The sequence below is a fragment of the Macaca mulatta genome, chromosome 15 (genome assembly GCF_049350105.2).
Source record: "Macaca mulatta isolate MMU2019108-1 chromosome 15, T2T-MMU8v2.0, whole genome shotgun sequence".
NCBI lineage: Eukaryota > Metazoa > Chordata > Mammalia > Primates > Cercopithecidae > Macaca > Macaca mulatta.
In genome coordinates this window covers 4,603,362-4,631,114 of record NC_133420.1, presented here as the reverse complement: position 1 = coordinate 4,631,114, position 27,753 = coordinate 4,603,362, and the positions used below count along the sequence as shown (strand labels likewise).

The following is a 27,753-nucleotide window of genomic DNA, read 5'->3' as shown; positions in this document are numbered from 1 at the left end:
TGGAGGAGGCCTCAGCACCTGGGAGCCTCTGGTGATGACGGAGGGTCAGGGACAGACGGGCATCAGGCTAGGAAACGGGCGCGGGCCTGTTCCTCATTCCACCTATCGCTATTTTATCTCTGGGGCGATCGAGTTAGGGATATTTCATTGTTCTGATTTGTATTTGTGGCTGCCTGGCAGAGTTGAACATTGTCTTATGTTTACCGTTCATCTTTTTCTTACCTACCTTCTTTATTTTCTTCTCCTTTGCACATATTTTTTCAGAATTACAGTGTTCTAATTTACTGTGTGATTATAAATCATCTATATTTTACATATGGCACAAGTATTTCTCCAAATTTTATTTGTTTTATTTAAAAGAGGCCTTTTTAAAAGTAAAACTTACTGTTTTTTTTGAGACAGAGTTTTGCTCTTGTTGCCCAGGCTGGAGTGCAGTGGCACGATCTCGGCTCACTGCAACCTCTGCTTCCTGGGTTCAAGCGATTCTCCTGCCTCAGCCTTGCGCGTAGCTGGGATTACAGGCACCCACCACCACGCCTGGCTCATTTTTTGTATTTTTAATAGAGACGGGGTTTCACCATGTTGGCCAGGCTGGTCTCGAACTCCTGACCTCAAGTGATCTACCTGCCTCTGCCTCCCAAAATGCTGGGATTACAGGCATGAGCCACCACACCCGGCCCAAAATTTTAATTTAATCAAATTTGCATGTCTTTTTTCAAATCTTTCAAAAGCATTATCCTATCCTATGACTATACCCCTGTTTGGAAATGAATATAATTTTTAAAAATAGATGAAAGAAAAGTGTCTGCAAGTGTTAATGTGTTGAGATTAGGTTGATATAATTCTGGATGACCTTTTCCCTATTTTTACAATATTCTTTACTGTGATTATGCTACTTTTATAATTATGTTATTTTTACAATGAAAAAAACAAAACACGAAAGGATGTGCCTTCCAGAGTTGAGATGGGCACTAGGTTCCCATCTGGTGACCTGTGGCGCCCTTTCCACCTGGCCGTTGCTGAGGACGGCCACGCGCGCTCCAGAGCCTCTCCCCAGGCACGCGGGCTGCAGCTGCTGTGGCCGGGCCCCAGCACTGTGAGCCAGCAGGAAGCCTGCACTGAGCTCTGGCTTGTGTCTGTTCAGGAGGAGAACATTTGCCTGCACTGGGCGGCGTTCTCTGGCTGCGTGGACATCGCCGAGATCCTGCTGGCTGCCAAGTGCGACCTCCACGCCGTGAACATCCACGGAGACTCGCCGCTGCACATTGCTGCCCGGGAGAACCGCTACGACTGTGTCGTGTGAGTGTGGCGCTTCCCCCGGCTCGGGCTGGCGCTGACCTGACCTGGGCGCCCGGAGAGACCGCTCGATGGTCGTGTGTTCACACTTGGGCTCGAGTGGACACAGGCCCTCTGTTCCCTCCTGTGGAAGTCCGTCCTTGGTGTTCCACGTACAGAGAAGTGACTTTCCCAGTACACGTTTGAGATCAGCTGTGGTTTATTTCTGGGTTAGGAGGATTGTCATGCAAAATTCCCAAGTTGTTAGGTCAGACCTTGAGTTGAGTCTCAGACCTGATGCTCCTGACATGGCTGAGGGGCAGCGTGGGAACAGCCCTGCTCCCAGCAGGGACCTGCCAGCTCAGAGGCGCCGAGAGGCTCAGAGTGCCTTCTGGGAGCAGTGCCACCCACAGCCAGAGCTGGAGATGCTGGGGGCTGTGGCGCTCACCGCTCAGGGCCCTTTTAAAACTTGAGACCTTCAGCTGGGTGGCGGTGGCTCACACCTGTAATCCCAGCACTTTGGGAGGCTGAGGCAGGAGGATCACCTGAGGTCAGGAGTTTGAGACTAGCCTGGCCAACATGGTGAAACCCCATCTCTACTAAAAATACAAAAATTAGCCGGCCATGGTGGCGCGTGCCTGTAACCCCAGCTACTCCCGAGGCTGAGACAGGAGAATCGCTTGGACCCGGGAGGCAAAGATTGCAGTGAGCGGAGATTGCGACACTACACTCCAGCCTGGGCGACAGAGCGAGATTCTGTCTCAAGAAAAAAAAAAAAAACCCAAAAACAAAAAAACTTGAGACCTTGATCCCTTAAGTCATACACACTCAGGTTGTTGTCGGTGGCCTGGGATGGGGTATTTGTTTGGCTGCTGGGGAAGGACAGGGAGCTGTGGGTGCTCCACGCACCAGCCTCCGGTGACTCCCCAGCCCCTACACGTGGAGCTGTGCCCTCCCACATTTGGATCTCACGGTGGCTTACCCAGGTTGGTCATCTGGCTGTGCGAAGCCCAGCTCCACGTACGGTGACTGCGGTCTGGACGCAGTGGGCAGGAGTGGAACTGAGGACTGCTCATGCTGTGCATGGCCCAAGCGTGGCCTCTCTCCCTCCTTATCCTTGAGGATAAATTTAAATGAAAAATCCAAGAAAAATCAAATGCCATCCTGGTTTTTTACATACTCTTCCTGCTAAGAAAACAGCCTGCTGACTTTGACAGTGAATATGGGAGAGGAGTAAGAGAGTCCCTGTTCCTGGGTGAGCTAAAGCCCGTCTTTGCAGAGTCATTGGTGAGCAGACTTCAAGTTATCTCACAGCGAATAGTGTGTTCCCTTTACTGTTAGTGATGATGGTCATTTTATAAATCTCATCTGTGTCATCTTTTCAAGTCAGCTTTAAATGTTTTGTGGCCTTACATTTTCCCTTTTAGCCTCTTTCTTTCTCGGGATTCAGATGTCACCTTAAAGAACAAAGAAGGGGAGACGCCCCTGCAGTGTGCGAGCCTCAACTCTCAGGTGTGGAGCGCTCTGCAGATGAGCAAGGCTCTGCAGGACTCGGCCCCCGACAGGCCCAGCCCCGTGGAGAGGATAGTGAGCAGGTGAGCCCGGCCCCGGGACGGCTCTGCGGCAAATCGGCAGCCAGCAGGGCTTTGGGAGTTTGCGGTGAAAGCTGCTCCTGAAGCTGAAACATCCCCAGGCTGGAGTTCAAACTCTCAGGGCCAGGTGTTTGCCAGCCGCTGACTGCACGCCATGCCACCCCCTGGGCAGAGTACGTCAGCCTCCAGGTGACACCTGCCCTTTCCGTGGCAGGGACATCGCTCGAGGCTACGAGCGTATCCCCATCCCCTGCGTCAACGCCGTGGATGGCGAGCCGTGCCCCAGCAACTACAAGTACGTCTCTCAGAACTGCGTGACGTCCCCCATGAACATCGACAGAAACATCACTCACCTGCAGGTAAGTGACACGGACGAAGGGCGGGCTCAGGCCAGGACGTGGGGCGGGCAGAAGCTTCTGGAGCCTGGGGTCCTGGGTTCTTCTCACCACTCAGAGCAGGAGGGCTCGTGGGGGGCTTCCCAGGAAGACCTCGTTCTCTTTGCAGCTGCCTCCCGTGAAAGAGCTGGAAGGCAGATAAAGGTTCTGTCAGGCCCAGCCCTGGGCCTCTCACTGCTCTTCCGAGGCTTCTTACCGACCCCAAAGGAACGGCAAGCATCTTTGTGCCTTTTTTTTTACCTCACACTCAGGGGCCCCCGTGCGGCCTCGTGCTGGTGGCACAGGCGAGAGGAGCCCCTGCAAGGCCTGCAGGACGACCTGGTCCCTGCATCTCCCAGCCCCCGGAGAGATGGGTCCAGCACATGCCAGCTTTCCCAGCCTGAGTGCACAGAGCCTGGTGCCCTCACCGCCTGCGCCTTCTTGAGCACTTTCTTTGTGGCTCTGCTTGTAGGCAGCTCCCTCCTCTTCCCAGGCCGGGCACTGCCCAGGGCCCCCCACTCAGGGTGTGCCAGGCTCTGCATTCTTGTCTTTCCCGTCGAGCATCTGGCCACAAATGCAGCCGCTGCCCAGCCCTTCACCCACCCCACGTCACCCGCTGCCGCGTTGCTGCGCTGCCTGCCCCGTCCCTCTGTCAGGGTCCTCAGCCAGAGAGCCCCTCCAGCGGGCACTCGGCATGTTTCTGCCCGCACACCCTTCACCCTAACAGGCCACACACTCGTGGTGCCTTTGAGAAGCATTTAGCAGAATCGGGGTAACTGAGAATTGTAAGACGTAGTTGTGACTGGGAGGGAAACAGAAGGCCTGTGCCTGCACGTCTGACGGCCCCGGCGCCTCTCTCCTCAGTACTGTGTGTGCATCGACGACTGTTCCTCCAGCAACTGCATGTGCGGCCAGCTCAGCATGCGCTGCTGGTACGACAAGGTGAGGGCGGCCTCGTGTGCGTGGGCTCAGGTGGTAAGTGCCGCTGGTCCGGGTCTGCAAAAACAGTGCAGGCGTCCGTGACCCCAGCGCTGTTGTGGCAGCGTTGGGAAGGAGTTGGAGGTGAGCTGGGTGTCACAGGCAGGGACGGTACAGTGGGCGCCGGCACCCAAGGCGGGGTTGTGAGCCGAGGACATGGCTGCAGAGTCCCTGGGGCTGGGGTCTGTATCCTTTGTAGCCACCTGGATGGTAGTGGAGGCGGGCAGCCAGGCAGCCTGGCTTGGCCCCAGGAGGAGGTGCTGCTTGTGTTTGGTGTATCTGGTGAGCTCTGCCTTGTGCTTGCTGAGTGTGAGGGGTGTGAAGAGGGAGGGTGCTGCTGGGCTGGGTACAGGGAGCATCGGTGTGGGCGTGGGGCTTGAGGAGACACAGGATTGGAAGTTTCTGGTGGGTGCTGGTCCTCAGAGGGCCCGAGATGGTGGCCACTGAGGAGGAGATGGGAGTGGGGACTGGCCCTGGCTAGCTGGGGTGCAATTCAGGGGAGGGATGTCTAAGCAGAGGCGGAGGGTTCCTGGTCTCCTGAGTTCAGAGGTCACGGTGGGGACAGAAGCCAACATGGCCTGGGTGAAGAGACGCAAGCAGGGAGAGGCAGCAGGCGTCCCCTCCGGAAGCGGACTTTGGAGGAGGGTGGCCGTGGAGGGTGGCCGGAGGGTTTACCCATCTCAGTGAGAGGCCCCAGTGGGAGAAGGATTCATGCCAGTGAGGGCCATGGAGGTGGCAGGCTCAGAAAGCCACCAGGCTCATGTCTGAGTGGTGTCTTTTGGGGTGGACAGTCCTGCTGAAGGGGCGCAAGAAGGAATGTTGTGGGGAGCACCCTAATTGTTCAGGGCATCCCCTGAAGCCATCAAGCCAGAGTGTGCCTGGCAGCCCTGGGCCCCGCACCTCAGCTCACACAGCCCTGGGGGAGCACCTGCGCCCAGTGCTGCTGCACCTGGCCTGGCTTCGGAGGGTAGGAAGGGGAGCAGAGGGCTGGGTCCCTCCACAGTTGAGGATTTGCAAGGCAAGGAGGCCAGGAGTGCAGGAGGGTGCAGGAGGCCCCGACCAGCCGAAGGAGGCAGAGCAGCCCACGAGCTGGCAGCCTCGGTGACGTGGAGAAGCCCAGGCTGGGGGCTGGGAAGGCCCCGGATGGACAGAAACTGGCCCAGGCTGGGTCTGGGGAGCGCTCCAGGAGGTCTCCACAACCTGTGTGGGCATCTGGGTGGGGGCTTCCCATCCAAACCATACACATGGAGTTTTTCCCTAGGTGGGTGTTCAAGTTTGGCCAGAAACCATTGTTTTTATGCCAGTTTGAGCCGCACTGGGTGGGCACTTAGTGGAAATGGGTTGATGTCAGCTCGAAGAGTGAGTGACCTCTGCTGGGCCCTTGCTGCTCGTCTGTCCACAGGACGGCCGGCTCCTGCCAGAGTTCAACATGGCGGAGCCTCCCTTGATCTTCGAATGCAACCACGCGTGCTCCTGCTGGAGGAACTGCCGAAATCGTGTCGTGCAGAATGGTCTCAGGTGAGAGGCAGCTTCCTGCCAGAGCCCCATATTCTGCTCATGTGTGCATTAGCACGGAGGTCACCCCGACAGACAAGAACTTAACGTGTTTGGATGTACCCGCGTTGTGTTTGCAGATAGAGCCGACAGGTTACCTCTGAGCCCTTTATCCTCTGGAAATGTCACTGGTGCCGTAAATCACGAGTCATGCTTCCACCAGCTCAGACGCAGGCCTGAGAGAAGGAGCAGATGGTTGGGTCAGTTGAGCTAAAAGCAGAGGAACGGACTTGGCTTAAGAATTACCTTTGTTACCAAGTTCACACGAACAATCTTCAACAGATCAGGGCTGTCGTCGTTCTGTTTTAACACTCCAGTCATTTTCTAAATGTTCTTTCTTCTCTGGGCTTCTCTAACAGTGAGGTGATGTCCTAACACTTCTCAGGCGCGTGGACTCCTTGTTCCTGGCGCTTGGACTCCTGCTCAGGGCGCTTCACCAGCTGGGCTTGGTCCCCTGACCAGCCAGCAGCAGCCTCTCCTTTCCCCGGGTTCTGGTCTTGAGCGTTTCCTCCACAAACGTGCCTGAGCCCTCTGAGCCACAAGGGAAAGTCACGAGCTCTTAAATTTAGCTGAACACGAGTTTTTGTAGTATTGACTCTTTTGTGACCTCGGTAAACTTGGTCCATGCTGGAGGGCAGTCTCTGTCCTTGGTGTGGTAGAAAGGCCTGGGGGTGAGAACCCACACCAGACAGGCAGACACGAAGCAGACACACGGGACCCACACCAGACAGGCAGACACGAAGCAGACACACGGGACCCACACCAGACAGGCAGACGCGAAGCAGACACACGGGACCCACACCAGACAGGCAGACGCGAAGCAGACACACGGGACCCACACCAGACAGGCAGACGTGAGGCACGTGGTTCTGAGGGCTCCACGGAGGCCCATTTACCAGGCCTGCCCAGCCGCCCTCCCCCCGCCACCTCCCCCTGCCACCCTCCCCAGCCCTGAGGGGCCTGTGGGCTCCTTATCAGGAGCAGGTTCGGCTGCAGGTGTCACCACTGCCTGGTCCAGCTATAGGCTTCTCTAGTATTAGCACCTCTGCCACCCACAGTGCCTAGTGGCCCAGGCCCAGCTCTGTCCCCATGTTACAGATGGGGACACCGAGCCACGGCCAGGACCAGTGACTTGCCGAGGTCACGGGCTGGGGTGTTCCTGGCTGATTCCTGGGTTCTTGGCTTCCTGAGAGTGCAAGACGCTACGTCTGTGTGGTGCCTGCAGCATCTAACGCTTTGGATACAGAACCAGTTTTCTTCCTCATTTCAGTGACGTGGCACCAGCTGGCTTTTGCTGACCATTGTGGCAAGAGGCTGAGGCTGTGGCCTGGGTCCACCACTACTCTCTATTTTCCAGGGCAAGGCTGCAGCTCTACCGGACGAGGGACATGGGCTGGGGCGTGCGGTCCCTGCAGGACATCCCACTAGGCACCTTTGTCTGCGAGTGAGTGAGTCCCTGGGTCACCCCAAGCCTGCCAGTGGCACGTGTCATTTCTGGGACGGAGGCCCATCTGTGTCTGCACTTCAGGAAGCCCCTCTGGGAGCAGGCACATCCCCTGGCCTACAGCAGCATGGGGTGGGGGCCGTGGAGACCCTGGCCCCGAGAACCAAGCTCGTGCTGTCCTCAGTGCTCTCGCTGCTGCCCTTAAACAGCTCATGAGTGCATTTAGGAAGGCGTGGTCCAGTTAGGAAGGCGTGGTCCAGCACGGGCAGTCCTCTCTGGGGGAGGACCATTCTGGGTTCTCAGGCGCCAGACCGCAGACGCAGAGCTTTCAGTATCGTCATCATCATCATCCTCGGGAACCTCAGCTGAAACCCCAGTTCAACCGGGCACATGTCTCCAAACATGTTCCCCGCATGTTCTTCTGGTGTGCCCCGCTCTTTCCCTGTGGGCGCGGAGACCAGGCTGTGCTTGTCTGTGGGCAGTGCTCGCTGCCTTCCAGGGCCTCACCTGCACCGCTTCTCCCTCTGCAGGTATGTTGGGGAGCTGATTTCGGACTCAGAAGCCGATGTTCGGGAGGAAGATTCTTACCTCTTTGATCTCGACAATAAGGTAATGTGCTTTGTGGGGTTGCGGCCATGTAGAGCTTGTTGTGAACTGTGAAACCTGAATGTGTTTGTCCCAGTAGGGCCTGGATTCAGATGAGAGCTCTTACTGTTGACGAGAGTGGGCTTGCTATAGACCTGCTGAGTGCCACCCTCGGAGCTGGCCCTGGTTCTGTGCCCAGCATGGATGGAGGGCCCTCTGACTTGGGAGGTCCCTAAGCCTGTGCGGCCGACTGCCCCCTTCTTGTGAGAGTGGGGCCTGAGACCCACCACTCCAATCCTCCAGACCCCAACCGAGAATCTCGGGTTGGGGCTTGGCAACCCCTGAGACTGCAGAGAGGCTAAGGAGGGGTGCCGTGTGTTCACAGTGACTGAGTGAAGCAGCAGTGAGCCTCCCGTCGTGTGCACAGAAACGCCAGCAGACCCGTCGCTTGTGTCCCCAGCCCACCCAATCCCCACTGCCCGTGGGAGAGAGCAGGGGCCACTCCAGGAACCTGGTTTCGGGAGGTTTCTGAGGCTGGGGCAGGAGTGATTGACCCATCCCAGCCTGGCCTCATGCTCCCTTTACTGTAGCCTAGTTCCCATCATTGCTCTGGAATTCATCCATTGTCTATTTTAAAACCTCTTGAAACCTGCAGTCACTCCAGGCCAGTGGGGAAATAAAGGTTTTCTCATCTCAAACAGCGGCTACCAGACCACAGAATAAATCTTATGCCTGGAGAATAGGGCACCAGGCAGCTGTCTTCATAGCAGTGGCCCCTATGGACTGCCAGCCCCAACCCCAGACTCTGTCCCTACAGCCACCTTCTGAGAAGTAATCGTTGGTGAAATGACTTGTGTTTCATGGCAGAGAAGCCGGGCTCTGGAAGGCCACAGTGTCCAGGCATCTCTCCCCGTGCAGTGGGGCCGAGCCCTCGAGGGACGGCAGCCTCCGTGTGTGCGCGCTCGTGTGCAGGGTTGTGGGGCTTTTCTGCTGCCAACTGCCTATTCCAGCCTTGCTGTGGAATGACTTGCCTTCTGTGGGCTGGTAACACATATTCTCACAAAGGCTCTGTTGTCACTTGTGTGCGCCACAGATGTCGCCTTCCCTCTGTGGCTTTTTCACTTCCTAATGATGTCTTGGAGTGAACAGAAGTTCTTGTTTTTATTCTAGTTCCATTTATCAGTCTTTTTCTAAATACTGGGTTTTTGTAATGTCCCAGTGATATTTTTTGAAAACTTGAATATTTCCCAGAAACGGTCCTGTTTGCTTTCACGTGGGTTCCGTGTGTAGGTTGACAGCCGTTCTGTGTGTGGTGTAGGATCAGAGTCGAGGTTTATTTTTTTCCCATCTTGTTACCTGACTGACTCAGCACCATTTGTGGAGAAGACTGTCTTTTCCCCAGTCAGCAGTGGCTCTTGTCATAGCTCAGTGTCCTCGTCCTATCAGTCAGTCTGCTGACTGTTCTTGGCCTGGGCTGTGTTACCTTAATTACTTTAATTACTGTGATTCACATCTTCTCACCTTAGAGGGTTTTTTTGTTTTGTTTTGTTTGAGGCAGAGTCTCGCTCTGTTGCCAGGCTGGAGTGCAATAGTGCGATCTCGGCTCACTGCAAGCTCCGCCTCCCAGGTTCATGCCATTCTCCTACCTCCGCCTCCCCAGTAGCTGGGACTGCAGGTGCCCGCCACCACGCCCAGCTAACTTTTTGTATCTTTAGTAGAGACGGGGTTTCACCGTGTTAGCCAAGATGATCTCGAACTCCTGACTTTCATGAACCTCCCGCCTCAGCCTTCCAAAGTGCTGGGATTACAGGCGTGAGCAGCTGCGCCCGGCTAATTTTTGTAGTTTTAGTAGAGATTGGGTTTCACCATCTTGGCCAGGATGGTCTCAATCTTCTGACCTCATGATCCGCCCGCCTCAGCCTCCCAAAGTGCTGGGATTACAGGCGTGAGCCACTGCACCTGGCCTTTTTTTTTTTTTTTAAGAGACCAGGTCTTGCTCCATTGCCCAGGCTGGAGTGCAGTGGCACAATCATAGCTCGCTGCAGCCTTGAACTCCTGGGCTCAAGTGATCTTCCTGCCTTGACCTCCCAAGTAGGTAGGACTACAAGTGTGCACCACGATGCCCGGTTAATTATTTTATTTTATTTTATTTTATTTATTTATTTATTTTTGAGATGGAGTCTCGCTCTGTCCCCCTGGCTGGAGTGCAATGGTGTGATCTCAGCTCACTGCAAGCTCCGCCTCCCGGGTTCACACCATTCTCCTGCCTCAGCCTCCTGAGTAGCTGGGACTACAGGTGGCCGCCACTGTGCCCAGCTAAATTTTTTGTATTTTTAGTAGAGACGGGGTTTCACCGTGTTAGCCAGGATGGTCTCGATCTCCTGACCTTGTGATCCGCCCACCTCGGCCTCCCAAAGTGCTGGGATTACAGGCATGAGCCACCGCGCCCGGCCGATTTTATTTTATTTTTGTAGAAATGGAATCTCACTATGTTGCCCAGGCTGGTCTCAAATTCCTGCCTCAGGCAGTCCTCCCGCGTTGGCTTCCCAAAGCACTGGGATTGCAGGAGTGAGCCACTGTGCCTGGCTTCACCATAGAGTTTGTGTCGTGCTCTTTTTGGTCTTCATATAAGTTTTTTTTTTTTTTTTTTTTTTTGAGAGTCTCGCTCTGTTGCCCAGGCTGGGTGCAGTGGCCGGATCTCAGCTCACTGCAAGCTCCGCCTCCCGGGTTTATGCCATTCTCCTGCCTCAGCCTCCCGAGTAGCTGGGACTACAGGTGCCCGCCACCTCGCCCAGCTAGTTTTTTTGTAGTTTTTAGTAGAGACGGGGTTTCACCATGTTAGCCAGGATGGTCTCGATCTCCTGACCTTGTGATCCGCCCGTCTCGGCCTCCCAATTCATATAAGTTTTGAAGTCAGCTTAACCAGTTCTACAGAAGCTCCTGTCGGGATTTGATTGGGATTGTATTAGACCTATCAATCAGGTTAGGGAAAAATGTATTTACTACCTTGTTTACTAGCTCATGAACATGGTATATCTGTTCATTTGTTAGGTCTTTCTTAATTACCCCCAGTAATATTTTATGGCTTTCTGTGGTGTGGTCTTGTATATCTTTTGTTGGATTTTTTTAAATCAAATAGGTTTTTGAGATTTTTTTCTCTTGGATCAACTGTATTGCAATTAAATTTTTTTTTTTTTCTTTTTTTTTTGAGACAGTGTCTCGCACTGTCGCCCAGGCTACAGTGCAGTGGCCAGATCTCAGTTCACTGCAAGCTCCGCCTCCCAGGTTTACGCCATTCTCCTGCCTCAGCCTCCCAAGTAGCTGGAACTACAGGCGCCCACCACCTCGCCTGGCTAGTTTTTTGTGTTTTTTAGTAGAAACGGGGTTTCGCCGTGTTAGCCAGGATGGTCTCGATCTCCTGACTTTGTGATCCGCCCGTCTCGGCCTCCCAAAGTGCTGGGATTACAGGTGTGAGCCACCGCGCCCAGCCTGCAATTAAATACAGTAAAACAAACTAAAGTATATGGTTTTAGTTTTTACAAATGTACATCCCAGTGTAATCAACGCCACAGTCAAGATATGGAGCATTTCTGCCGCCCCCAAGTCTGTGAGCCCTCAGCCCCTCCTTCTCCCCTGCCTATCCTGGTGGGTGAGTTTCACCTGCATTCGAATTTTTTATAAACGGAATCCTGTTCTGGCTTTGCATGTTTTGTGATTTGCCCACGTGGCTACACGTGTCAGTGGTTTGTTCCTTTCCGTTGTTGAACGGTGACCCACCCGGCCTCCCTGCTGGTTTATGCCTTCTCGCCTGTGGGTGGGCTTCCGTCCTTTCCAGTTCTGCTGTCAAGAGTAAACCTGCTGTGACTCCCATAGACTTGTTTTCAATGGACGTGAATTTTTATTTCTCTTGAGTAAATGGGGGTGGAGTTACTGGCTCATATGGGGAACCTTTAACTTTGAAAGAAGCCGCTAGTTTCCAAAGTGGTTCTAGCACTTGCGTTCCCACCACAGTGAGCGCCAGCTCCAAACACTGTGGCTTAGATTTGCTTTCCTGAGGCTCGATGAGGAGCCTCTTCTCATGTGTGTTGCCATCCTTATACTTCTTTTGTGAAGTAATTTTTAAAATTTGCCTGTTTAGGCCGGGCGCGGTGGCTCACACCTGTAATCCCAGCACTTTGGGAGGCGGAGGCGGACGAATTACGAGGTCAGTAGTTCGAGACCATCCTGGCTAACACGGTGAAACCCCGTCTCTACGAAAAATACAAAAATTAGCTGGGCGTGGTGGCGCACGCCTGTAATCCCAGTTACTCGGGAGGCTGAGGCAGGAGACTCGCTTGAACGTGGGAGGTGGAGGTTGCACTGAGCCGAGATCATGCCATTACCCTCTAGCCGGGGCAACAAGAGCAAAACGCTGTCTTTAAAAAAAAAAAAATGCCTGTTTTTCTTGTTGTTTGTTTGTTTGTTTATTTATTGAGATGGAATTTCATTCTTGTCGCCCAGGCTGGAATGCAGTGCACAATCTCGGCTCACTGCAACCTCTGCCTCCCGGGTTCAAGTGAGTCTCCTGCCTCAGCCTCCTGAGTAGCTGGGACTATAGTCTCCCACGGCCACCATGCCTGGCTAACTTTTTTTTTTTTTTTTTTTGAGGTGGAGTCTCGCTCTGTTGCCCAGGCTGGAGTGCAGTGGCTTGATCTCCACTCACTGCAAGCTCCATCTTCCGGGTTCACACCATTCTCCTGCCTCAGCCTCCTGAGTAGCTGGGACCACAGGTGCCCGCCACCACGCCTGGCAAATTTTTTGTATTTTTAGTAGAGACGGGTTTTCACTGTGTCAGCCAGAATGGTCTCCATCTCCTGACCTTGTGATCCACCCGTCTCGGCCTCCCAAAGTGCTGGGATTACAGGCATGAGCCACTGCGCCCGGCCTATTTGCCTGTTTTTTAATTGGCTGCTTGCCTTCTTGAGTTGTAGGAGCTCTTTCCATCCTCTGAGTCTGTCTGATACACATATAAATATGTGTGTGATGTGAATATTTTCTTAGTCTGTGTCTTGCCTCCTCACTTTCTTAACAGTGTTTTTCAGGAAGCAGAATTTTAAAATTCTCTGACTTCCCATATCCTAAGAATTCCATGTCTATCCCAGGATTGTGGAGATTTTCTCCTTTTTTTAGAAGTCATATAAAAATGCAAGTTAAGGCCGGACACACTGGCACGCTCCTGTAATCCCAGCACTTCGGGAGGCCGAGATGGAGTTTGAAGCTGCAGTGAGCCGTGATCGAGCCACTGCACTCCAGCCTGGCCTGTCTCTCAGAAACGTGGGTTTGAAGTAAGGATTGAGGCTCACTTGTGTCCGTAGACAGTTAATCCAGCACCACTAGTTGTGCCTACCCCAGCTGACGCAGATCTACGTCTGGACCATGTTTCTTCCTTTGATCTATTTGCTGATCCTCACACCAATGCCACATTCTCTTGATCGATAGTAAAACTGGGAGTCAGGCAGTGTTAGGTCCTCATACTCCTCATACTCGGTTCTTTTCAGACTGTTTCGCTCCTCCGTGTCCTTTGCATTTCCATAGACAGTTGAGAGCCCGGGCGTCAGTACAGGCCAAGGCTGCTGGAATTTTTGCTGAGACTGCACTCAATCTGCTGCCATTAGCGCGTTGAGCCTTCTGACCCTGTGTCTGCAGGTGGCCCAGCTCTCTTTCAGTTGGATCTTGAGTTTCTCTCCGCAGAGCCTTGTAGCTTTTAGTATGTAGGTCTTACACTGTTTTGTTAAATGTATTCCTAAGCACGTCATACTTTTCATATGTTATAAACAGATTGTTTTTAAATTTCATTTTCCAATTGTTTGTTGGAAATAAACAATGTGGAAATACTTGGTTTTCGTGTACATTGACCTTGTTAAATGTATTTGTAAATTCTAGTAACTTTTTGGACTGTTTGGCTTGTCTGCACGTGTGGTCATGTCATGTGTATGTAAAGACAGTTTTTCTTCTTGCGTTCTGACCTGTGCAGCTTTGTTTCCCGGAAGGCTGGGCACAATGCTTGTTCTCTTCCTGGCACTGGGGGAAGCGGCGTCCTTACCCTGTCTGATGTTAGCTTCAGGCCTTGTGTAAATGCTCCCTGGGTTGTCAGAATTCATTTCCTTGACTGTAGGATGAGGCCCCTGCTTCCTTGCTGGCTGGCAGCCGGGGGTGCTCTGAGCTCCTAGAGGCAGCTCTCTTCTTGAAGGCCAGCAGGAGGATGTCAGGGCTTTGCCTCGCTGCCGCCTTCTCACATCCTGTGGCCAGAAGCAAGTCACGCTCAAGGGGTTGGGTTGATACAAGAGAGACTCTTGGGGCTGCCTTAGAATTCTACACGTGTGTGGGCCAACTCCCTCTCCACCCGGGCACCTGCCTTCCCCACTCCAAGCCACGGTCACGCTGACTTGCTTCCTGCAGTCCTGCCTTTTCCAGAATATCATGTAAGTGGAATCACACAGCATGTGGCCTTTGTCATTTCCTGGCTGGGTCATGTGTGAGTGACCTTCAGCTGTACGAGAAACTGCCCAGAGGTGCCGCCAAGTCACGGCCTGTTTGTGTCCCGTGGATTTGGCTGGGCGATCCATCTTGGACAGGAGGGTAAGTGCAGCACCAGCTGACCCATCACAGTCAGAGGCAGCAGTCCTTAGCGTCTCAGAAACCCTAATGCTTTTGTATTTGAAGGAGGCATATTTTTCCACAGTTGTTGCTTGATATATAGAAATAGAGTAGATTTTTAAAATTAACTCTCTGACCTGAGACCTAAAGCCACCTGTTAAGTGTAATGATACGTGTGGGTCCGTTTTTTTCTGTGCGTGTGCCCGTGTCATCACCACACAGGCTGCCCCCGGTCCCCATGGCTTCACTTCTCATTCTTGTCGTCTACGCCAGCGGGGCTGCCCAGTGTCAGGGAGGAGGCCTGGAGCCTTTCCGGACTGTTTCCTGTGATGCTCGTGTGCAGGTGTTGGGATGCCTTTATCAGAATAACAAAGTTTTCTTTTCTGTCCTGAAGAATTTCATGAATTGATGTTGAATTTTGTTGAACGTTTAAAAAAATCTATTGAAATAATCCTATGATTTTTCTCCTTGTTCTGTTAATGTGAATAGCTGATTTATATGCTGTTGTTACTGGAAATTTAATTTATGTGTATTTTAGCCATGCAGCATCAGGTGCTGTGTTGTGTGGTCAGTCCGGGTCTTGCGGGGGGGCTGGGGGTGGGGTGGCGTGTTCCTGTTTCTGTGCCGTCTCCTTGCTGCCATATCTCCTGCCCTGGTCTCTCGCTCTAGCATCTGGCATCTCTGTAGGTCTGTTTCTAGCGTCTATTTTGCTGCTTGTTGTCCTCCTCCTTTCCCTGTCTCCTCATGTTTCTGGTTAGTTTTGTTTGGGTGCCAGACACTGTATTTTGAAACCTGCTTGAAGAAAATGCATTGGGTCACCCCAGTCCACTTCCAGGCACCAAGAGGCCTCAGGCTGAGCTTCAGGCTGTGGCCTCTGTCACTGCAGCTAATTTTTGCTCCCAGGTGGCCCTGGTTCCTGGGGCCTGTCTCAGTCTGTTGAGGCCACTGTAACAGAACACCACAGACTGCACAGCCTGCCCAACAGACACTGGTTTCTCACGGTGCTGGAGGCCGGAAGTCCAAGGTCTAGGCACCTACCGGTTTGGTTCTGGGGAGGACCCGGCCGCGTGGCTCATGGAGGGACCGTGCCTTCTCACTGCGTGAGAACCAGTGAGACCAAGACAGGTGGATGGATCTGCAGCCCAGAGGAGATGGGAGAGCTTTGCTGGGGGTTCACAGCCACCTCCTAATGGCAGCATTGTGCACACAGGCCTGTCTCCCTGCTGATGTGGCTGTGGCCTTCACTGGCCAAGTTCCTCCTGCTCCCCTAGGGCCGCACCTCCCAAGCCGTCTGTGTGGAAGGGCCATTTCCATATTCCCGGTCCACTGTGGGCCAGTCCTTCTGTAAAATAAGGACTGCAACTTCCTAGGCTGCTTTTAAGTGGTCATATTCAACAGGCACGATACTGCTCCATCAGACGCTGCTGGAGGCTCTCGGTTCCTTGACTCGCTTGTGGTATTGGCCAGGGGGGTCCCTGCCTCCTCCCCCACATGTCTGTGCTCTGCCTTCACACCCGTTCCCTGGCGTGGACTTTCTGTGCTTCCTTCTCCTGTCTGGAGCCACGCCCGCCCTCACCTCCTCAGGGACATCCTGTCGGCACTCTCCACACTCCCTCATGCCCCAGAGCTGCCACGCCTTCCGGATTCCTTGCCTTCCAGTCTGTCTGCAACCAGATGCAGCCAGGCCTCGCCTCCCATGAGTGTCCCTAAGTCCAGGGCAGACTCCAGTCCCCACCTACCCGAGGCAGCAGCGTCTAGTCCTGCTCCTCCTGGCACCCACTGCTCAGCCATGGACACACAGGCCCAGGGACAGTAATCCTCCTGACATCCTCTCACTTCTCAGCCATGGACACACAGGCCCAGGGACGGTAATCCTCTTGACATCCTTTCACTCCTCAGCCATGGACACACAGGCCCAGGGACAGTAATCCTCCTGACATCCTCTCACTTCTCAGCCATGGGCACACAGGCCCAGGTACAGTTGTTCATTTTGGGGACGTAGAGAGCACGAACACAACAAAGCCTCCCAGGTGTCTGCTGCAGCTCTGACCCACCCCCAGATCCCAGATCCCAGACCCCTGTCCACCTGAGTGCCAAAATCTCTGGGTACCAGGAAACTTTCTGATTCTGCCTTCAAAATATTTCCTGGACCATTGCAGTGGGCACCCGCCCCTGGGTCAGCCCCGGCCCTGCTGTTGCCATCTGTTCTCAGCCTGGGGCTACAGTGACCCCAAGCCCTCTGCTGTTGGCTCAAACCTTGCACACCCTGTTCCCCACTGACTGCCCCTCCACTGCTCTCACAACTGCTCGCACCCCCTCACGCTGTTCTGGAGCCTGTTGGACATGCCCTCTGGGATCCTGCCCACCCGCCCTCCCGGTCCTTACCTTCTTTAGGCCTTTGTTGAAATCTCTCATCAGCGAGGCACCCCAGGTAGGCCTCTCCATGGTATGCTTGCCTGAAACCTAGGTGGAAGGTTTCTTATCAGAGAAACCTTGGAAGTAAAGCCTTCAGCGGTGTGTGTTCCTGTGAGGATTCTGGGATCTGAAGCCTCTGAACCATAGGAACGGCTGGGAGAGGACGTGCTCCTGTGCCAAGGGGGCTCCTTGTGCCAGCCGACAGGTTGGTTGGCCCGGCTGCCATCGTGGGAGAGACGTGGACAAAAGGCACACAGTGGGAGGCCATGGGCAGGGTTGATGGCCCATGGGGGCAGCCCCTTTGTTTCTTTGGGCTGCAGCCTGTGCCGTGACCATCCACAGGCCCCAGGGGGGTGCTGGTGGGCATCAGGGAAGTCCAGGTGACAAGGGGTATCAGCAGGGGTCAGAGGGGAGTGCCCAGGAGGAGCCCCTCTGCACTCTTCAGGGTGCATGGAACCCACACCCTGTCCCCAAAGAAGCCCCGGACATGCCCTGGGGTGGGGGGAGCAGCACATGCCAGGCTGCCACATGTGTGCGTGGCCTCAGGGAGTCTGGGCTGGGTCATCAGGCATGACCATTGCCAAGGCCACACCCTGACTCTAGGCTCCCCCCCGTCTGGGCAGTTAGGCCAAGCAGAGCACAGGGTCTCGAGACCTCATGACCTCGAGGGTCACGCAGAGGCTCCTGGGGGTCAGACTGAGAAAGGGGCTTGTCCTGAGAAGCCACAGTGTGCTCCTGCGGGGGTGCGGGTGGGGGAGGTACCACGTCTCCCGGGCAGCCACCGGTCCACACTCAGGGCCCGAGCGATGCTTGGTGCAGAGCTGGAAGGTTCGGCAGGTACCGCGTCTCCCGGGCAGCCACAGGTCCCACACTCAGGGCCCAAGTGATGCTTGGTGCAGAGCCGGAAGGTTCCCAGGGTGGGAGGAGGGTTTTTTTGGTTTTTTTTGTTTTTTTTTTTCATTTGAGACGGAGTCTCGCTCTGTCGCCCAGGCTGGAGTGCAGTGGCCGGATCTCAGCTCACTGCAAGCTCCGCCTCCCGGGTTCACTCCATTCTCCTGCCTCAGCCTCCCGAGTAGCTGGGACTACAGGCGCCCGCTACCTCGCCCGGCTAGTTTTTTGTATTTTTTAGTAGAGACGGGGTTTCACTGTGTTAGCCTGGATGGTCTCGATCTCCTGACCTCATGATCCGCCCGTCTCAGCCTCCCAAAGTGCTGGGATTACAGGCTTGAGCCACTGCGCCCGGCCTGAGGAGGGTTATTCTTAACGCCCTGAACTAGAGCATCTCCAAGGCCGGTGGCTCTGGACAGAAAAACCACAAACATGACTAGGAACAGCGAGGCCCCAGCCTTGGGGCCTCACGTCTGCAATGAGCCCTTAGTGGCTCTGAGCAGTGCCAGTTCAGGGCCTTGGAGAGCTGCCGCCCCTGTGCCTCCCTCCTGCTTGCTGCGTGGGGGCTTGTGGAGCCTGCTAGGTGTCCTGGGAAGAGCCCAGATGGGCCCGGCCCTCCCAGACGGCCTCTTTTGCCTCTGGCAAAGTGTATGAGCACCTGTAGTGAGGTCCACTCCAAGCGCCAGGCCCGGGCGTCTGTACAGAGCCGACTGTGATGTTGTCTCCACGCAGCAGGGTGGGGCATCCAGGCCCATGGGGAGGCCCCTGCCCTGGCCTCACAGACGTTGCCACTCGAGCTCCTGCCCTGCGCCCGCTCCCACCACCTGCCACCTGAACCTCCTCACTTGCGGCAGCACCTTCTCCACACAGGTTCTCTGACGCCTCTTCCCTGATTTTAAAGACATTCAGGGCTCTTCTTTAGTTAAAAAATAGAAGAAAAATACTTTACTTCTCTGCCACTTCCTTCAGAGATTCCTTTTTCTTGCCTTTGCAATTCCTTTTTGACTACACATCGTGAAAATTTTCAAACATACCAGAAAGCAGAGAGAATCAGGAGAGTGGAGGCTCTTATTCCCCCACCTGGACTTGATGGTTGTTAGTATCTTGCTTTATTTGTTTCATCCTTTTTTGCTGATGTAATGTAAAGTTAGTTACACATGTGACATTTTACCCCCAGTGACGTGTCAGAGTGTGCCTGTGAGTAGTGCTGCCTGACGAGATTGCGCGCCACGTGATGTTCATCTACAGACTCTCCTAGTTTCCCCGGTGTCTTTCCCTGGTTTGCCCCTCTGGAATCAGGCGGGGCTGTTTCTTGTATGATACTTGGCACATCCCAGAAGGTTCTTCCTACCAGCAGCCCACACGGTGGCCTGCGGAGGAGACTGGCCGACAGCCTGATAAATCCCGTGGTCCGTATTTCTGTGTGCCCCCCGTGGTGTCCCCTCACGTGTTCTCTCATCCCGTGTTTGCGGCCAGCTGGGAGGAAGGGCTGAGGTTTGGCGACACACTGGGGCTGCTGTGTCCCGCAGGGAGCTTTTGTGGCCGCCTCGACTGCCCACCCCGAGCATCCATGCCTTCCCTGTTTATTAACAGACATTGTTCTGTTTTAATAAATAAACCTTAAACCTGGGCTTTGTGGTTACTCCTCAGAGAAAGGTAATATCAATGCTTTATTCTTACCATTTAGTTACCAAGTTTCAGAGTGAGGAAGTGGCATAAAAATTACTGGCAGCAAATAAATTTTGGTCTTTTTTTTCTTTTCTCTGTTTTGAGTGTTAATGTGGGCTTATGGATTTTTACTTTTGTTTGTTTTTACATTTTTACATGTAAAAAACACATTTTTTACATGTGTGTTTTGATCAATTATAGCCATTCTTATTTAATGGTCAAACCGCCCCATCTTTGGCCATGGGGAGCCCCTGCAGGCCAGCCCGTCTCCTTTGGTGACACTGCTCTTGGGTACCATGTGACACCCAGGCCTCCCTTACGTTCCTGGCCCCACACTTGGAATCAGCCATTTCTCCAGGATGTCCTTGTACTTTTGGAAGAGAAAGATTTTTGGAAACCGAAACGAGACTCTGGGGTGCCCACTGCCGTCAGGGTGCCATGGGTTCTCAACTCACTCTTCAGAGGACAGAGCTATGAAGTAAACAGATTTTTTAAAATGTGTTCTTGTTAGTATTTCCAATTCAAATTTAACGGTGTAGAGTTTTTATCCAACTTCTTTGATTTTACATTTGTATCTCTTACAATAAAAATTTTGGTTTCTGAAATGTTTAGTTTCAAAATAGTACTCCAGATATTACCTTTTTTTTTTTTTTTTTTTTGAGACAGAGTCTTGCTCTGTCGCCCAGGCGGGAGTGCAGTGGTGCTAAATCGGCTCACTGCAAGCTCCGCCTCCCGGGTTGACGCCATTCTCATGCCTCAGCCTCCCGAGTAGCTGAGACTATAGGCGCCGCCACCACGCCTGGCTAATTTTTTGTGTTTTTAGTAGAGACGGGGTTTCACCGTGTTAGCCAGGATGGTCTCGATCTCCTGACCTCGTGATCCGCCCACCTCGGCCTCCCAAAGTGCTGGGATTACAGGCGTGAGCCACCGCTCCCAGCCCAGATATTACTGATAACAGTAAGCACCAGTACAACTGCGGGATGGCATCTGCGTTTCTTTGCAGCGTCTCACTCCTTAGAGCATGTTCCATGGAAGTTGGACCCAGTCCTGTGTTTCGCAGCACCGGAAATGTTGCTTGTGTGATTGTGTCACCAACTTGATAGGCAGTTACATTAATTTTAGTTCATTTTAAATGTTACAATTTAATTTTTTGTTATTTGATTGTGTAAAATTTTTGCATGCTTGGGAAGTTCACACCCAGAAAAGCCTTGCTTCTCTCCATGTTCTCTGTATTCTGTTTCTTGCTTAGTCCATTCGGACTTTGATAGCAAAACACTGTAAACCGTGAGGCTTAGAAATAACAGGAATGTGTTTCTCACTGCTCTGGAGGCTGGAAGTCCCAAGATGAAGGTGCTGGTACATCTGGTGTCTGGGGAGGGCCAGTGCCTTCTCACTGTGTCCTCACGTGGTGGAGGGGGTGCAGCAGCTCTCTGGGGTCGCTTTTATGAGGGCACAATTCCCTCCACTCCCATGACTTAATCGCCTTCCCGAAGCCCCCACTGTAACCTAGGGGTCTCAGCCTGTGAGTCCGGTGGGGGGACACACACATTCCAACCATAGCACCTGCAGCAACCATCAGCAGAAATCGAGAAAAAATACTCAAGTAAATTTCTTTTTTTTTTTTTTTTTTTTTGAGACGGAGTCTCGCTCTGTAGCCCAGGCTGGAGTGCAGTGGCCGGATCTCAGCTCACTGCAAGCTCCGCCTCCCGGGTTCACGCCATTCTCCGGCCTCAGCCTCCCGAGTAGCTGGGACTACAGGCGCCCGCCACCACGCCCGGCTAGTTTTTTGTATTTCTTAGTAGAGACGGGGTTTCACCGTGTTATCCAGGATGGTCTCGATCTCCTGACCTCGTGATCCACCCGTCTCGGCCTCCCAAAGTGCTGGGATTACAGGCTTGAGCCACCGCGCCCGGCCTCAAGTAAATTTCTTATTCCTTCTCTTTCCTTAACACAAAAAGTGGTAGAGTGTAGATACTGCACCAGCCCTTACCTTTCTCCTGACAGGATTTGGAAAGAGTCATCATATTGTCCGTACGTGGAAATCTTTCTCCTCCTTTTTTGGGGCATTCAGGTTGATTTCAGCCCTTGCTATTTATCTCAGATAATGTTACGTACAAGTCAATTTGTTCGACTTTACCTGTCAGGCAAATCTGAGATTCTGTTCATCCACCCAGTGATGGCTTCAGCAGCCAGTTAATTTCGATTTAGAATTTCCGTTGGATTCTTTTTCTGTTTCTCTGCTGAGACTTCTCATTTCTCTGAGACTTTCATGCCATGAAATCTTGCTTTCTGTTCTTCATTGAGGATAGCCTTAGGAGCTGCCTTGAAAATACGTGTCTGTTGGCCCAGCATTTGGTTCATCTCAAGGCTGGGCTCATTTGAGTGTTCTCTTTCAGACGTGTTCATTTCCTCCGTGTTTCAAGGGTCAGGTCACTTCAGTTGTTCCTGTTAATGTGTGGGGAGGACTCTGGTTTCTCTCCTGTGTAGGTCTTGTTTCCATAGTGCCATTGGCTGGGCCCCTTCCGCAGGCCCCGCCTCTCTCGTGGTCCTTGTGCCTTCTCTCCAGTCCTAGGATTGGCTGGGCTCCCTCAGGCCGCACCTCCCACGTGGCCTCTGCGCCTCACTCCAGTCCTACGATTGGCTGGGCTCCCTCCTCAGGCCCCGTCCCCCCCTCCACATGGCCCCTATGCCTTCCCTCCAGTCCTAGGATTGGCTGGGCTCCCTCAGGCCCCGCCTCCCACGTGGCCTCTGCACCTCGCTCCAGTCCTAGGATTGGCTGGGCCCCCTCCTGCGGCCCCGTCCCCCCCTCCACGTGGCCCCGGTGCCTTCCCTCCAGTCCTGGGATTGGCTGGGCTCCCTCAGGCCCCGCCTCCCCCTCCACGTGGCCGCTGTGCCTTCCCTCCAGTCCTAGAATTGCCTGGGCTCCCTCCTGCGGCCCCTTCCCCCCCTCCACATGGCCCCTGTGCCTTCCCGCCAGTCCTAGAATTGCCTGGGCTCCCTCCTGCGGCCCCGTCCCCCCTCCACGTGGCCGCTGTGCCTTCCCTCCAGTCCTAGGATTGGTTGGGCTCCCTCCGCAGGCCCCACCTCCCACGTGGCCTCTTTGCCTTACTCCAGTCGTGCGGCTTTGCTGGGGTTGCTGTCTTTATGGGGTCCTGGTTGAGCAGAGATTTGTGTACACAGACTTTGAAACCCCACCCGCCTCCGAAGCACCTGCAGATTCTTCCCCACGGGGCAGCGCTTTGTGCTCTGCCAGACGGGCCACCTCTGGTGAAAGCCTGGGCAGAGCCAGGCCTGGCCCCTCCAGTCGAGAGCCCCTCAGTTTCCATCTTGCTACTGTCCAGGACTTTAATGTGTGTGCTGTTACTAGTTTCAGAGGTGGTTTTTGCACAGGGAGGGGTCGCCTATAGATTCTTAGCCCATCAGACCTTGAAGCAGAGGCCAAAGTCCACGCCATGTGAGCCACTCTGAGCTCTGTTTCTTTGGGGTAAACCGGAAGGCAGCTTCCCGTGCCTTTGGCTTTGGGGGCTGTGGCTGGTCCAGTCCCGCGGCCGTGCTCGCCTGGTTTACCGTCTTGTGCCCGCGCCGCGAAGGTTGTTGGAGATCTGCCCTCGTCCACGCCTTCACCCGCTTGCTGGTTTGGGTTTTAACCTCTTGATCTCTGAGCGTCTCTGGTTCTCTGGTTAATACTCATTTTGGGGCGGGTTGTGGACCAGGTGTCTCTGCCTGCAGGCTCCTCCCTCTCGGAACTTGGTCCTGGGAAGCCCCAGGTGCCTCCTTCCCCGTCTGCCTGGCTGTCGTCTGTGGTGGTGCCTCTTCCCGTCGCTGGGTAACAAACCACGCCACCCACCCGCAGCTCGCCACGGCGCCCGCCCACTCGGCCCAGTGTGCGCAGCAGGGGTTGAGCGTGCCGGGCCTTGGGCTGCACAGGCGGGGTGCTGCTGAGCCCAGGTCCCTGTGGTCGCGTGGGCAGCGTCCAGGTTCCTTGCTAGCTGCTGGCCGGGACCACCCACCTTCCTCCCACGCAGCCCCGCGCCCCGCGCCAGCAGCTCCACGCCCTGGGTCTCCAGAGAACTGCTTTTAAAAGGGTTGCGTGGTTAGGTCAGGCCCACCCACCTCATCCCCCTCTCTACAGTCAATTCAAAATCCATCATCGCAGGCCAGTGCCAGGGGCCAGGACCATGCGGCCACCTGGAGTCTTGGGCTTCTCTCTAAGGCACCAGGGTGAGGAGGACGCCTTAGTCTCTTCGGCCTCGTGTTCCACAACCACACCAGCTCCCGGAAGGGCTGCAGCAGAAGTCGTTTTCTGTGGGCAGCCTCCGCCTGAGGGTCCTCCCCGGTGCCATTCGCCACTGAGTCTCCCCAGACCCTCCGGGGACTGTTCCGCCTCCTCATCACCGAGGCAGTGCGTCCCGGACGCCAGCTCCATCCCTCCCGACCCCCTCAGCCCCTGCTACTGCCTCACGGGGCTCTTGCAGCTCCGGCCTCCTTTCCCCTATTGGTGCCAGACAGCCCCATGGGTACTGGGTGGGACGGTGCTGTCCGTGTTCCGTCGCTGGAAGCCCCATGGGGACGCCGTCAAGGGAACGGCCTGCACCACCCCCACCGCACCGCAGACGGCGGCCCAGCAGGGAGGGCAGGGTGCAGGCTGGGCGGCCACACAGCGGGAAGGCCAGCGGAGGTTCCGCGCCGCCGCCAGGGATCACTGGAGAAGGCCCCTCCTGCGTGGCGGGCTTGCGCCCAACCCCAGGCTGTGGGGCCGCCGTACCCGGCTTGCGGGGCCCTGCTCGCTGCAGCACGTGCCGGCTTCTCTCGCCCTGCAGGACGGGGAGGTTTACTGCATCGACGCGCGGTTCTACGGGAACGTCAGCCGGTTCATCAACCACCACTGCGAGCCCAACCTGGTGCCCGTGCGCGTGTTCATGGCCCACCAGGACCTGCGGTTCCCCCGGATCGCCTTCTTCAGCACCCGCCTGATCGAGGCCGGCGAACAGCTCGGGTACGCACCGTCCCAGCCCCTGGCCATCTCCGCTGCCAGCGGGACGGTTTTAGGAACGGGGCTTGCGTTGCTTTCCTGGGCTTGTCCCGGGTTTATCCTCAGGGTTTTCCTGTAGTTCTAAAAACTACGGCCTGGGATGCGGCACGGCACGTCGGGGTGAGGAAGCTCTGGCCTTGCCTTCGTTTATCTGGCTTGTGGGAGGTGCCGGTGGGATTCGACTGGGAGCCTTGGTTCTGTTCCCTCCCCAGGTTTGACTACGGAGAGCGCTTCTGGGACATCAAAGGCAAGCTCTTCAGCTGCCGCTGCGGCTCCCCCAAGTGCCGGCACTCGAGCGCGGCCCTGGCCCAGCGTCAGGCCAGCGCGGCCCAGGAGGCCCAGGAGGACGGCCTGCCCGACACCAGCTCCGCGGCTGCCGCCGACCCGCTATGAGACGCCGCCGGCCAGCGGGGCGCTCGGGAGCCGGGGTCCGCCGCGTCGCCGTTTAGAGGAGGAGGAGGAGGAGGAGGAGAGACTCCTGCGGGGCTGCGCCGCCGGCTTCCTGGAGGGGTCGGAGGTGAGGCTGCAGCCCCTGCGGGCGGGTGCGGACGCCTCCCAGCCACCTGCCCAGTGCCCAGGCTGGAGCGCACCCTTTGGCCCGCGCCCCAAAGACGCTGGGAGTCCGCACTGGCATCACCTTCTGAGTTTCTGATGCTGATTTGTCGTTGCGAAGTTTCTCGTTTCTTCCTCTGACCTCCGAGGTCCCCGCTGCACCACGGGGGTTGTTTGTTCTCCGGCCCGGCCCAGACTGTTGTGTGTGGCGCCGCCGAGGCCACCGTTAGCGCGAGCTGCTCCGTTCGCCCTGCCCGCGGCCTGCGTGGCCGGTGCCGGGTCCCAGGAGCTGCCCGGAGGACACTGTCTGCTGCCAGTCTCGGAGAGTCAGGAGACCGACCCCACCACTAACTTTGGAGAAAATGTGGGTTTGCTTTTTAAAGGAATCCTATATCTAGTCCTATATATCAAACCTCTAACTGACGTTTCTTTTCGAGGAAGTGGTTTGGTGGGTGCAGCCCCCGCCGGTTCCGTTGACGCTGGCACCTTCTGTTGATTTTTTAAGCCACATGCTATGATGAATAAACTGATTTATTTTCTACCATTACTGAACATTAGGACAAACAAAAAATAAAAAACAAAACACAGACAACGGTGCTGATTCTGGTGTGGTTTCTACTCACCACGTGAAATAAACTATCAACTGTATAAAGAGAACAAAGTGATTTTAGAATAAAATGCAGGAAAAACTTTTTTAAAAATGTTAGTCTTGTAGTGTGAATAAATTTGCCATCACCTTTTGTGTGGTGGCCTGGCAGGTCATATACTTTTTTTTGGCATATACCTTTTTAAATACTGTAATTAGTGCAGTAACAGTGGGGTTTTTTTTGTGCAACTCTTCTAAACATTCATAATGCAGTCATGTTTATTTTTTTCTGTTAAAATGTTTTTGACAGTTTTAAGAGCAGTCTTTTGGCTCTGACCATTTCTTGTTCTGTTTTCAATGAAATCAATAAAAAAAAAAAGAAGTACTTTAAATGGGGTTTTTATTATGACACCATATTTCAGCTGGTCTCTGCAGAACTTGCGGGTCCCCCCTGGACCCGGCCCAGCTCTCTGTCCCCTGTCCAAGGAAGTACAGCTTCCTTTTCCCCCCAGATTTGTCCCCGAAGGGGGGACATTCCAGGCAGAGGTCAGGGAAGCTCCTGTGCATTCCTGCATGTGTTGAATGAGTCTGTGTGTGTCCACGAACGCATTGGGCATGTGTGTGTGAATACATGTGCGAGTGTGGGCACACTGGTATGTTTTGTGTCTCTGCATGTCTGCGTCTAGTGCCAGGTGCCCAGGTCTGGGCATCGTTCTGGAAGCCGACAGGGCTCGTCAGGTGAGTCTCACAGCCAGAGGCAGAGCTGCACGTGAACAGTGAGCCTGGAGAAGGCAGAGCCAGAGCCCGTCCTACTTCCTGCCAGCCACGACCCCCACCCCTCTGTGGGGACCCCTAGACCCAAAGCCTCCAGCCTGCTGTGTTCTCCATGCTGGCTGCCTCACTCACCACAGGAGGGCTTTTAGTGTAACCTCAGTAACACGCTCAGACACTCCGTGGTTTAATACACAGAATTCACTCAGGCATTTTAGATGCTTATTTAGCACGGTAACAACTGCCCTGCACTTTGTGAATAGACGGCCCAAGCAGGGTGCGTGGTCGTCCAGCCTGAGGTACGAGTGCCTGTCACCAGACATGGCGCAACTGCATGAAGGACTGGGCAGGCGGACCCAGTGTGGATGTGGCCCATCTGTGACCCCTCTGCACAGGGCCACAGGGGAGGCCACGTTCCTCCAGGAACCCAGACTGCCTACGGCCTTTCACCTCTGCGTCTGAGGAGGGGCTGTGTGGAACGGGCTGCGTTCTTGCCAAGCCTGGGCTCAGGAGCGTGGAGGAGCCGCAGGTCATCTCATCCCAGAGGCCGTGGCAGGAGGTGACTGAGGGGCCACTGGAGCCTGAACCTAAGACTCTGCTGGCTCCACCAGCCCTGCAGGGGGAGCGCCCCTGCCCGGGGAGCAGCCGGTACAGCCCCTTCCCCTGGGACAGCCCGTAGCTGGCAGATGACTAATTAATTTTTGTGGCTTGAGTGTTCACCTGTTCTGCTCCATGCCCTGGGTCAGGTGCTGGGTATACAAACAGGTGTTGGTTGAATCAAGCCAATAGCAAACTTTTTGGGTGTCACGCAGGCCCGCCACGGTGGCCCGACATCTAGGCCCTGTCACAGAAAGTTCTAGCCATTTAAAATGAGCACCCAACACAGAGCCCACCTCACATGGTCCTGGGCAGCTCTGCAGCGAACACCTTGTCCCTGAACCAGACTCTGGGCTGGGCTTAGGAGGAAGACATCTCACAGGCCCTTTGCACTGTGGGGCACCATCTGCACGTGCTCCGGGGAGTGCGGGCCCACTGGGAAGGGGGCTGAGGGGACCTGCGGCAGGTGCGGGGAACAGGTGAGTCTCACAGGGACCAGGTGGGCCAGGGCAGGGCAGGGCAGGAGGCCTCCCCCTCCCCCTCCGCTTTCCCCTCCCCTTCCCCCTCCCCTTCACCTCCCCCTCCCCTTCCCCCTCCCCCTCCCCTTCCCCCTCCCCCTCCCCCTCCCCCTCCCCTTCCCCCTCTCCCCCTCCCCTTCCCCCTCCCCCTCCGCTTCCCTCTCCCCCTCCCCTTCCCCCTCCCCCTCCCCTTCCCCTTCCCCCTCCCCCTCTGCTTCCCTCCCCTTCCCCCTTCCCCCTCCCCTTCCCCCTCCCCCTCCCCCTGCCTCTTTCTCCTCTCCGGATAAA

At 55.0% G+C, this 27,753-nt stretch overlaps 1 protein-coding gene across 39 annotated transcripts in view; it reads left to right on the top strand.

Annotated features, from left to right (window-relative positions):
* Positions 1–25,971, top strand: part of EHMT1 (euchromatic histone lysine methyltransferase 1) — a 229,481-nt gene extending 203,510 nt beyond the window's left edge. For all 39 annotated transcript variants that reach the window (XM_077966801.1, XM_077966790.1, XM_077966781.1 and 36 more), the window contains 9 exons: positions 1,145–1,299; positions 2,703–2,870; positions 3,082–3,226; positions 4,106–4,183; positions 5,622–5,737; positions 7,131–7,217; positions 7,748–7,826; positions 24,230–24,405; positions 24,654–25,971. In XM_077966801.1, the coding sequence (XP_077822927.1) occupies positions 1,145–1,299; positions 2,703–2,870; positions 3,082–3,226; positions 4,106–4,183; positions 5,622–5,737; positions 7,131–7,217; positions 7,748–7,826; positions 24,230–24,405; positions 24,654–24,834 (1,185 nt within the window). In that variant the 3' untranslated portion in view covers positions 24,835–25,971. The remainder of the gene's footprint in view (positions 1–1,144; positions 1,300–2,702; positions 2,871–3,081; positions 3,227–4,105; positions 4,184–5,621; positions 5,738–7,130; positions 7,218–7,747; positions 7,827–24,229; positions 24,406–24,653) is intronic.
* Positions 25,972–27,753: the final 1,782 nt, after the last annotated feature.